Source organism: Bombina bombina, chromosome 3, assembly GCF_027579735.1.
Source record: "Bombina bombina isolate aBomBom1 chromosome 3, aBomBom1.pri, whole genome shotgun sequence".
NCBI lineage: Eukaryota > Metazoa > Chordata > Amphibia > Anura > Bombinatoridae > Bombina > Bombina bombina.
In genome coordinates, this window is record NC_069501.1 from 1,021,542,636 (window position 1) to 1,021,554,981 (window position 12,346).

Sequence of the window (12,346 nt, forward strand, 5' to 3'; positions counted from 1 at the left end):
CATACCGAACTTCCAAATTTACGAATCGAATCCGAACCGAATACATCCAAATTTATTTGAATCCGAATGAATCCGAACAAATCCGAAACGAATGCATTCAAATGTATCCGAATTTGAATCGATCCAAAAACGAAATTTGAAAACATCCGAATCGAAAAAAAACAAAATGAATTTTTTCGCCACGCAACAAGTCTACCAGAAACAGCAATTATGAAGCAGTGGTCTCCTTAACTGGTCCGCTGCCTCTAAGGCTGCGGATATCAATCCGCCGATCCTATACGATAGGGTTAAATGACACCACCTCCTAGCGGCCGTGAATCTGCAGGGGGCGGCATTGCACAAGCATTTCATTCAGCAATGTCTGGCGGACATGATCGGGATGATTTCAATCTGCTACCTAAAAGGTGTTGGACAGGTTAAGGAGCAGCAGTCTTCCCACCTGAAACGATGGGCCTCCGAAGCTGCATTCGCTGCTTAATAAATGGAGCCCCTAGCGTTTGCTGCATTAATAAGAATTTGGCCTAAGCCACGTTTAATTTTACACTTTACAGCAGATATAAGGTTAAGTAGACAGATATGAGAGTTGTCCTTAGTAGTCATAATAATGAATAACTGCTGTACAAAAGCATGGCTTTTTGTTAGCCTCAAAATCAATATAAACTCATTAAATTTAATATCTGTTTAAGCAACTAAAATAAAAGGCTATGAGAAGTTACGCATGGGCTTGAATGTGTCCCTCTATTCAATATTCACTATCATGAGGTTTTTCATGAGGTTGATATATCCCAATCACTCCAACAGTTTAGAAATTATGATTTTTTGGAGGTTGTAGTGTACAAAAAGATTGCTGTTGCATATAATACAATACAAATATCTGCTATATTTGTCTTGCTCTTTAATACGTTTTATTATAATAAGTACTTACTTTCAGGTGCTTCTAAAGCGAGATAGGAACCTGTCACAAATCGATGCACAAGGGAAGATTTTGCACTCTTAATATTACCCACAACTCCCTAGAAAGACAAATAGAGTTTGTACACAGACATTAGAGTTAAGAGATGATTCTTAAAGGCAATGTGCCACCAATATAAAACATTTTAATGGGTGCTGTAACAAAACAATTAAAGGGCATTTTAGTTTGGAATACAGCAATGTTTACACATGCATATGTATTAGCAATAATTATGCTTCCATTAAAATGTGTAACGGTTTCAGTGATAGCTTCTACTGTGGATGGAGGATATACAAATATGCCCAATGCAATTGCACCCAAATACCACTCCTGTTCAGACAAAATACGGTATACTTCACAGGAATTCACTTTACTGTCATCGCTGAAGAATACATGCCAGTGCTGACACTTTGAGCTGCCATGACGTTTAAATTAGGGCACATGAGCAATACATATTCTTTGTGCACAGAAAAATCTATAACTTTTTCTAGAAGCATTTTTACTAATACATATTTTTTTGGGGGGGGGGGATTATTTTCAAAATTGAAACACATTTATATAAATTTTAGGTTGTAGTTTTATGTCCCTTTAAATAAGTAGCATATTTTTAGCTGGCTCTTTTCCTTCCACAAAATTACATTAAATATACCGCATTTAGGAGTATAGGTAACTTTAACAACTTCTTCAGCACTTGAAAAGCATCCAGTATCTGTTCCCAGCAAAATGAAACAGTTTTCTACGTCTGTTTATTTCTTTGATTATTTCAATTAAGTTTAATGTTCGGTGTTCACAGAGCATAGCAATAAAATTACCTTCATAATTGTACTAATGTCATTATTTATAATTCCAAAAGGTAGAAGACTGAAAAACCAATTATATTATTATGACTTGGTCATCAGCAAAGAACCAGTGGGCATGCATAGGTCTTAGTGGCCTAGTTATTAAATAGGACACAATGATTCCTTATGTCTCCTCCGGTCAATGGAGTTAAACCATTGTAAGCTTATCTAAAGCAGGGATATTGATGCAGTATTTGTGTCAGTGACTTAAGCTATTCGAATCTTAATTACATTTTACATATTATGGGTACACTTCATTTTACAGGGTTTTGGGCCAAATATTGAAGAAATAAGTTTCTAGTTTTACTTTTAATTAAATACTTTTCTATAAATAATTTCTAAGTAATGAGCGACACCATGTTAAAATCTAAATTTCCCTTATCTAATCTCTTCAGATACTCAGGGGAACTATAAAACCCCATAATTATAAATTATAGGAAAAATGTACTAAATAATTATTAATCATTTTAAATTATAATCTCAAAGCGATTAATATTCGGCTAGATTACGAGTTTTGCGTTAGGTTTAAAAAGCAGCGTTAGCCGGTCCTAACGCTGCTTTTTAACGCCCGCTGGTATTATGAGTCTTGTAGGTACAGGTGTACCGCTCACTTTTTTGGCCAGACTTGGAAATTCCGCAAATCCATTTACGTAAATTGCGTATCCTCTTTTTTCGATGGCACTTGCATAGCGCCGGTATTACGAGTCTGCCAAAAAGTGAGCGGTAGACCCTCTCCTGTCAAGACTGGTACAGCATTTTAAAGTCAGTAGTTAAGAGTTTTACACTACAAAGCCGTAGCATAAAACTCTTAACTAAAGTGCTAAAAAGTACACTAACACCCATAAACTACATATTAACCCCTAAACCGAGGCCCTCCCACATCGCAAACACTAAAAGAACATTTTTAACCCCTAATCTGCCGAACCGGACACAGAATGAAGGTACCTTTAAGTAACGTCATCCAAGATGGCATCCCTAAGATTCTGATTGGCTGATAGAATTCTATCAGCCAATCAGAATTAAAGTAGAAAAAATTGGCTGATTGGAACAGTCAATAGAATGCAAGCTCAATCCTATTGGCTGATTGCATCAGCCAATAGGATTTTTTCTACCTTAATTCCGATTGGCTGATAGAATTCTATCAGCCAATCGGAATCTAAGGGACACCATCTTGGATTACGTCACTTAAAGGTACCATCATTCTGTTTTAGTCATCGGATGAAGAGGATGCTCCGCGTCGGATGTCTTAAAGATGGACCCGCTCCGCGCCGAATGGATGAAGACCACTTATGCCCGGTTTGAATGAAGACTTCTGCCCGTCTGGAGGACCATTTTGCCTGGCTTGGATGAAGACGTCTCCCGGTAAGTCGATCTTCAGGGGGTTAGTGTTAGGTTTTTTAAGGGTGTATTGGGTGGCTTTTATTTTTAGGTTAGGGACTTTGGGCGGAAAAAGAGCTTACTGCCCTTTTAAGGGCAATGCCCATCCAAATGCCCTTTTCAGGGCAATGGGGAGCTTAGTTTTTTTTTAGCTAGTATTTTATTTGTGGGGTTGGTTGTGTGGGTGGTGGGTTTTACTGTTGGGGGGGTTGTTTGTATTTTTTTTTACAGGTAAAAGAGCTGATTACTTTGGGGCAATGCCCTGCAAAAGGCCCTTTTAAGGGCTATTGGTAGCTTAGCTCAGGCTAGGGTTTTTTTATTTTGGGGGGGCTTTTTATTTTAATAGGGCTATTAGATTAGGTGTAATTAGTTTAAATTTCTGTAATTTGTTTTTTATTTTCTGTAATTTAGTGTTTTTTTGTACTTTAGGTAATTGTATTTAATTTAGTTAATTTATTTATTTAATTGTAGTGTAGTGTTAGGTGTTAGTGTAACTTAGGTTAGGTTTTATTTTACAGGTACTTTTGTATTTATTTTAGCTAGGTAGTTATTAAATAGTTAATAACTATTTAATAATTATTCTACCTAGTTAAAATAAATACAAACTTGCCTGTAAAATAAAAATAAACCCTAAGATAGCTACAATGTAACTACTAGTTATATTGTAGCTATCTTAGGGTTTATTTTATAGGTAAGTATTTAGTTTTAAATAGGAATAATGTAGTTAATTATAGTAATTTTATTTAGATTTATTGTAATTCTATTTAAGTTAGGGGGTGTTAGGTTTAGGGTTAGACTTAGGTTTAGGGGTTAATACATTTAGTATAGTGGCGGCGACGTTGGGGGCGGCAGATGGGTTAATAAATATAATGTAGGTGTCGGCGATGTTGGGGGCAGCAGATTAGGGGTTAATAAGTATAATGTAGGTGGTGTCGGTGTCTGGAGCTGCAGATTAGGGGTTAATAATATAATGCAGGTGTCGGCGATGTCGGGGGCGGCAGATTAGGGGTTAATAAGTGTAAGATTAGGAGTGTTTAGACTCAGGGGTTCATGTTAGGGTGTTAGGTGTAGACATATTTTTTTTTCCCCATAGGAATCAATGGGGCTGCTTTAGGGAGTTTTACGCTGCTTTTTGGCAAGTGTTAGGCTTTTTTTCAGCCGACTTAAGCAGCGCTGATATTGGAGCAAAATTTTGCTCAACGCTCACTTCTTGCCTTTTTACGCCGGGTTTGTAAAAACCCGTAATACCAGCGCTGCAGGTAAGTGAGCGGTGAGACAAAACTGCTCATTAGCACCGCATAGCCTCTAACGCAAAACTCGTAATCTGGGCCATTGTTTTCAAGTTGAAACTAATCAGAATGTTTGTCAGTGTAATATTTTAAGCATATGTATCCCTAGACTGGATGAAGGAATTTTGTTTGAAAGTAAACACCATCAGTGACTGGAAATGCAGAAAATTTGAAGTACATTGGTTGGTTATTATTATTGGAGTTGAAAAAAAATGTTTTCAATGTAAAGATACAGAAACAATTAGCCAAAAAATCAGCAATCTTCATAAAAAAATTGGCATAAAGATAGTGTCTGTTTGTTTTTGTAAAATAATGAGCAGCAGTTGTTTATCTTAATTTTATTTCAAGTATACTCAGTACAAGCAAACAACTGAAAACAAAAATCAAGACATGCTCAGTAACAGTTTGGCATCAGAAGTATGCAGGTGATATTGGTCTGTGTGTTGCTCTAACCTTGAGAACAGTGTCTTGTAGCAAGGGTTTATATAAAAACACATTCAAAAGTCAAAGGCAAAAACTTATGTTAGTGCCAGGGTTAAGTTCTCAATTAGTTGTTTAAAAGCATGGGAATGATGAAACTAAAAAAGTTAAAATGAATTAGAAAGAAACAAAGATAGCAGAAGGCAGGAAAGTAAACCAACAAGCAATTATAGCACACTGGGCTTAGAGCAACATACAGTGCTTCATGAATTAAAATATATGTTAAAAGACTTACCACTCTGAGTTCTGGTATAGTACGACTGAGAGTCCATTCCTGACTATTTACAATGCATTCTGAAAAAAAAGACATTAAAATATCAGCAAAGCTTCTAAACCTCTTAAGGCAGTGCACAAGTTGAAAACTTTAAATTATTGCAATGTATGCCTTTATTAAAGTATATCATTTGAATCTATAGTAGAATGCAGGTACTCCATCCAGATATACTAAACTAAAATAGCATTTCTGGGTTTCTGCAATATATAGAAGGTGGTACACGGGTAAAGTAACACTTGTATAATTCAATTAATCTTTCTATAGACTTGTGAAATGCGTGGACAATCATAATAAATACATCTACTCTTCTATTAAAGCAACATTAATTATAATTAATTATATGCCCCTTAGAATGCAAATCACGCAAGCAAATAAATACACATAACTTATGCCTTCAAGTACAGGAATGCTGAATGTTTATGGGGACATTATGAAAATGTCATCCCCATAAAGGGCCAGATTACGAGTGGCGCACTAACAGTTGCGCGCAAGCGATATCAGGTGTATCTCGGCTGTTTGTGCGCATCAGATGTAGTGCTTGTATTACAAGTTGAAAGTAAACATTGAGCGCAATTGAAGTTAATGCGCGTCGGGATAGCGCAGCTTCAGATCTCTGGTTAATTGTTTCATGATATAAAGAAAGTCCTTTAGATTGGCTGGAGAGGATGTAACAATAATGGCTACAAAGTGATTGATGACATAAGTAAAGGAACTGGAATATATGACAAAGTCAGTAAGTGATCTGAAGGAAGCAGAAGGTGTGACATTCCGTGGGTGTAAAAGCGCCACCCACCCTGAGAGCTGAGCGTGCACGGGTACACTTAGGGAGCTGAGCGTACACGACTGCACGGGTACATTTAGGGGTAGATTTATCAAGCAGCGGATGCTGCAATCTACCCCCGAAGTTTCAGGTCCGCCGGAAACTTAAGTTAAGCTCCTTAACTAATCCGCTTACGATTGGGATGATTGACAGAATGTGCAGGGAGCGGCTTTGCACAAGCATTTAACCAGAAATGCTTGTGCAATGATAAATGCCACCAGCATATGCTGTCAGCATTTATCGATGTCGGCAGACATGATCCGCTACAGTGGATCATGTCCACCCAACATTTGATAAATCTACCCCTTAGCCTTTATCAAGAAAAAAAGAGAAATGCGGGGAGTAAACATATGCATTCAATTTTGCTGCAGATGATAATGTGCATGAGCAAACTACGTCAGCAAAAAATGATAGAACACCGGATTTCTTATTTTGAAAATGCAACACACACTGTGCAAATCCAGATCCTAGTGTATTGCACTTTCACAAGAAGAAAACTGGGTCTGAAAAAAGCTAAATGCCGCAATTGGCCACATTCTTCCGCAATTGGCAGCTAAGGAAACTGCCAAATGCACATTACCAGTGGAGGCCTCTGTAACCAAATCCATACCAACAGGGTTGTGATTGCTTAGCAAAGGTCCTTTTGATCTATGGGATGGGAACAGGGAAATCAATAATAAAAAAGGGCATAAAAATGAATTCTTGTTGACAAAAAGCTGCTTTAGTTAATGCATCAGTTATGAAGTTCTTTTTAACTGGTTCAAAGAGTGTAAAATATAACCTTGGACCTTAACTTTTTACAGTAACTTTATATAGGTACTAACTATATGACCCATTATTCAATTTGAATTTTAGTAACACATTATAAAGTTGTAATTTTAATTAAAACAAACTTAAAATTATTCATAAATATGCACCCCTATGGCATATATATAATCATTTAACAAAAATAGTGTTGGATTCTGTTGCAGTTATAATTTTGGCTTAGTTTTGGAGGCTTTCCAAGGGGTAATGAACCAGTGGTGGAATTAAGTTTTTTTTGTTTAATTGAACGGCAGAATGGTCAACCAAACTAAGTCATTTTCATTAAAGGGACCATAATATTAAAATAAAACATTTATGATTCACATAGAGTATGTGATTTTAAACATCTTTCAAATGTATTTCTGTTATCTAATTTTCTTCATTACCTTGGTACATTTTGCTAAAAAGCATACCAAGGCAAATTCAGGAGCAGCAATGCACTACTGGGAGCCAGCTGCTAATATTTGCCTTCTGTTATTGGCTCCAGCTATCTCTCTTTAGTACATTGATGCTCCTTCAACAAAGGATACCAAGTGAACAAAGCAAATTTGATAATGGGAGTAAATTGAAAAGTTGTTTAAAATTGTATGCCCTATCTGAATCATAAAAAAATGGGTTTTATGTCCCTTTAATCTTCTAGAGTTGAGAGATCCACACTATGCTTTGCTTCGAGTGCTGGAGCTGGACACTCCAGTTTTAAAATATTTACACACAATTTAATAACACATATATAGCTTTCAGCAGTATTTCTAAACTCCATTCCTCAAGTTCCCATAATAAGAAAGATTTTAAGGTTTTTCTTCAGCCAGATAAATCAATGGTTTATTTACATATTAACCTAAGTAGACATGTCCTACAAATGCAGCTCCTAATATTTGAAAATTCTGGAGAGGGTTTGCAGAGCTCCAAAATGCCCGACAATTTGTGGGATTGTCACATTCTGGGAGTTCTGTCTGATGTTCCTCCAACAACTTTACAAGCTCTGGGTTGTCAAGGACCATATGCCAATGGCCCCAACCCATTCTTTCCCTGCCTAGCTCTGTCCAACTCTCCACACATCTTCACATCCTTTCCATCCCCAAGATTATGTGACATCTCCCCTGATTTTCTGTGGACCTTCCTATCTAAGCCACTACCTCACCCATCCTAAATAGTCTCCAGGGTATGTTGGGAGGTAAGGGCATCTGGTGGAACTGTACAACATAGGTTTCTATGTTTACAATGGAAGACCTGCTGTTACTTATAGAATCTCTCTGACCCCAGCTGGCAATGTTTGTCCTCTTTTTATTTACTATAAATGTATTTAATGTTACATAGGTGGTTACTTAATGTCTTGCACAACAACAAAATATGTATAGCAGCCTGAAGCTGAGGGATTCTGTAAGCAGCAGGTCTCCTTTAATGAACACAGATGTTCCTGTTACTGAATGTCAGAAAATAGATGGTTGTTTAGATAGATGTGATTTGTAATGAGACTCAAGTGACAAATGAGGACTAGGCCTGGTGTTTCCAGGAAAGTTATAAGGGCATGTAAAAACCTACCCCATTAGAATTACTTGAGGATTACAAAACCACTGCTATATAATACAACACACAGACATATACACACACATCTGCTTCCTTATCTATTTATAAATGTTTTAGTTACCAAGCCTTTATTCCTCACAAAATAATTTGTAAACTCTATATAGTTTTATAAGTTTTATCATTATAGTGACAAATATTTCAAATATACTTCTCAACACAGAATACAGCAAATATTTCACTTTGGTGGGGGATAAATGTATTTTATTAATCTCCCCTTAATGTGTATGTATGTGTGTGTGTATATATATGTTTACTAGTTAGTGGGAAAATGTTACAAGTCCAGTCAATGTTAAAGACAGGAAATATTTCACTCGTCCGCTGCAATTTCCTACTCTTCCTGGACTAGTGCTTATTTCAAGCCTATATATATATATATATATATATATATATATATATATATATATATATATATATATATATATATATATATATAATTTAATATGGCCTCTAAATCTTACAAAAAAGCACTAAGTTGTGCATTATAAATAATTAAACAAGACAGCAGAGAGTAACAAAGCACACTAATAACACACACCATGTTTTGTAAATATGAGAATTAACAGTAATTGTTATTACTGAATTTTTTGCAATACATTTCCCTTTAAACAAAAAGGTAATCGCTTAAATTCAGAACCTGGAAAATATAAAACAATATATGTGAAAGAATATCTTATAATTTAACATACAATGAATTGTTATTGTGGCAAAAAAAGCCCATTATTATCCTTACTGTACAACTTGTTAAATGAATGTACAAACAAATAGCTCTAGAAGCATAAACAATTTATGTTTTAATGATTTATTCTGGTGAATAACAGAAGGGGGCGCTGGCCATTACCTACTTTTGGACTTTCATCACACATGAAATTAAGAATTGCTGTTGATGAACATGATTATGCTGGACCAGTTTCTCATAGTATTTTCTAGCAGAAAACTAGATACATTTCAATGATTACGGTGTGTATCACAGCATGACCTGAGTTTTCTGAGTGGCAGTTTCCTTATATTGTAATAAAAGAAGTTCTCTTACATCTCCCAAGAGAATCCTTTGAATTTCAGACATCTGTTTTGTACAACAGGCTTTAAACAGCGGTAATATCTAATTAGTCAGCCTGTCAGGAAGGTGTTCTTTGTCTGTGCAGAGAAAAACTTTACTATAAAGGAAAGGAAGTTGTTGTTATAGTTGGAGGATTATAGATGATTTGGTTAAGTATTTAAACAAAGGTCTTCTGGAGCGTGCAATGTAATGCAAGGCAGAAGCTTGAACACCAGAATTGTATTGAGATTTCATTCTACTCTAGGCTTTTAGTGTTGCCTTCTCTCAACTCAATATCATTGTATTCCCTTTGGCCTCACTCTTTCTATCTTCTTGTAAAATAAAGTAGGCCAAAATTGTCTATAATATTTTTTTAAACTTAAAGTATATGAAACCCAAAAACCATTTTACTTCTATTGTAACGTTTGCTTCATTCTCAGGGTATTCTTTGTTGAACAGATACCCAGGTAGGTGTCTGGGGCACTACAATGTAGGAACAAGTGCTGCCATCTAGACATGTGCGGGATACCAATAGAACAAAGAAAATTTGATACTAGATGTAAATTAGAAGGTTGTTTGCATGCTCTATCTAAGTCTTGGGGGGGGAGGGGTGTCATGACCATTTAAAGGGACATTAAAAGAGAGATTCAAATATCTTTAATTTAAAATATAATTTATTCACAAGTCAATATTAAGTACTACTTTTGCAATGGATAAAGCCTAGCAGCATATTGTTAGCCTAGAGGCAAGGTGCTAGTAAACACTCTTATCATAGGTTCTCCAACCCTGTTCCTCAAGTAGTGTAAAGGAGTTCCCTTCTTGACAAGAGGTCAGTTGATCATAAAGGCTGGGATACTTGCCAGCCAAAGAGGAAATACATACAATTTGGTTTACTGATGGAACCTGATGACTGATCACAAACATTAAAACAAAAGAAGAACAACAAGAAGCCAGGAATAGTCAAAATAATTCAGATTATTGTAATCAACTGCATAAGTACCTACAGTATACTATTTAGATAGAGTAGACTCAGGCAAATGAAAACATTTTAGCCCATATATAAATAAAAGGCTCATACACATGGGCAAGATTACAAGTGATGGGCTAAAAGGAGATGATATACAAAAAAATACATTTTGTTTTGAATCTCTTTTAATGAACATCTCACACCTGCTAATCTGATTTAAAAACTTTTACACTGGTGATGTTAAAGGGATGTGAAAGTGATAATGAGGCGCCTCTTTTGTTAAAAAGCATAACAAACAGTGGTCTGATGACTATTGCTTCTTAGCTATTGACTGAATGCTCGCTCATGCTAGTCTGCACCTCAAGAGCGCCACATCTGCAGCTTGATTAATGGAGCTCAGAGTGTTTCTATTGTTCTATTGCTTACACATAACTGACATATTACAACTAGTGATGCACCGAAATGGAAATTCTGGACCGAAACCGAATCCGAAAATCCGGGATGCACTTGGCCGAAAACCGAAACGGATACCGAAAATGTATTTTTTCAAATTAATTTTTTTTAGTTTTTTTTTTTTTTTGCATAATTAGAGCCAATAAAAAAAAGCCCACACTTTTATTGAAAGTAACACACTAAAATTGGACAAAAATATCTTAAAACAATAATATGCTACACAATAATTTTACCAAGAAAAAAAAAAACAGTCAAAAAATGCAATTTTCGGCCAAAATGTTTCTGCGACCAAAATTTTGGTGCATCCCTACTTAAAACAATTATAAATATCAATATGCTGTATTATTCTTCATTTAGTTCTATGTAACAGAATTATATTTAACAGTTGTTTTTTTTTACCAATTATCCAAATAAAGTATAGTCCTAGAAAACTCATTACATGCAGAACAGTAAGTCAAGTAATGAACTTAAACAGCAGCTCTAGGCTAGCATCAAGTTTGAAACATGCTACACAATAATTTTACCGAAAATAACAGGCAAAAATACCGAAAACCGAAATAGCCAAAAATTTTGGTGCATCCCTAATTACAACAATTCTTTTTTAACACTTATGTCCTCTTTAGGGGCATAACTAAACATACATGGGCCCTTGGGCAAATGCTGTGGTAGAGCCCTCCCATTTCAAAAGGATCCTTTCTGGTTGTTTGTTATCAGCAAAGACGGAGCCAGCACCACACGAGAGGAAGTGTTGCTGCTTTACTGTGACTGTGAATCATCCTTCCCTCCCCTGGTTAGCCTAAGCCAGAGGATATGCACTTCCTATTGAAGTATGATGACAACATTTTCTGTTTAGACTCTGTTAGCCATCTTGTAAATCCTGCCATTATTACATCACTTTTTTTTTCTTAGACTATAAATGTTTTGAATGGGGACATTTCACTTATGGAATGATCTATAGGAAGTATATATATATATTGTTCATTTTATTGTATATATTGCACATATTTGTCATGTCTGCTATGATTTAACATGTTTGACTTTTATTTATATTGGGCTAGATTACAAGTGGAGTGCTAATTTATCACGCGCCAGCAAACAGGCAAAATAAATAACCAGCCATTACAAGTGGTTAATTTTATAAATGTCCACAAAATGCCCCAAAAAACTAGTGTTATAAATTTTATTAATAAATAAAGATAGCAGCATCTTTATTTTTGAATAAAATATCTGTATATAGTAGTTTTGGGGTTTTAAATTTCGCTGGTGTGGGTTGTTGAAGAAAACAGCACTGAAAAGTGCCTTTACATTGCGGTCTATGGGAACTGTGTGTTCCCAGTAAACATATATGTATATAAGCATATACATATATATTTACACTTTGCTGCCATCACAGAGCTGCTTACCCCCTTCGCTGCACAAGGTTCTCATGCCGTGTCTCATGGCATGAGAACGAGGCTCCCATTGGAGC

General features: G+C 35.8%; 1 protein-coding gene across 2 annotated transcripts in view; it reads right to left on the reverse strand.

Annotated features, from left to right (window-relative positions):
- AGAP2 (ArfGAP with GTPase domain, ankyrin repeat and PH domain 2) overlaps positions 1-12,346 on the reverse strand; it is a 636,919-nt gene that overhangs the window by 262,502 nt on the left and 362,071 nt on the right. For both annotated transcript variants that reach the window (XM_053708205.1, XM_053708204.1), the window contains exons 2-3: positions 5,173-5,231; positions 926-1,013 (exon numbers count right to left, since the gene is read on the reverse strand). In XM_053708205.1, the coding sequence (XP_053564180.1) occupies positions 926-1,013; positions 5,173-5,231 (147 nt within the window). The remainder of the gene's footprint in view (positions 1-925; positions 1,014-5,172; positions 5,232-12,346) is intronic.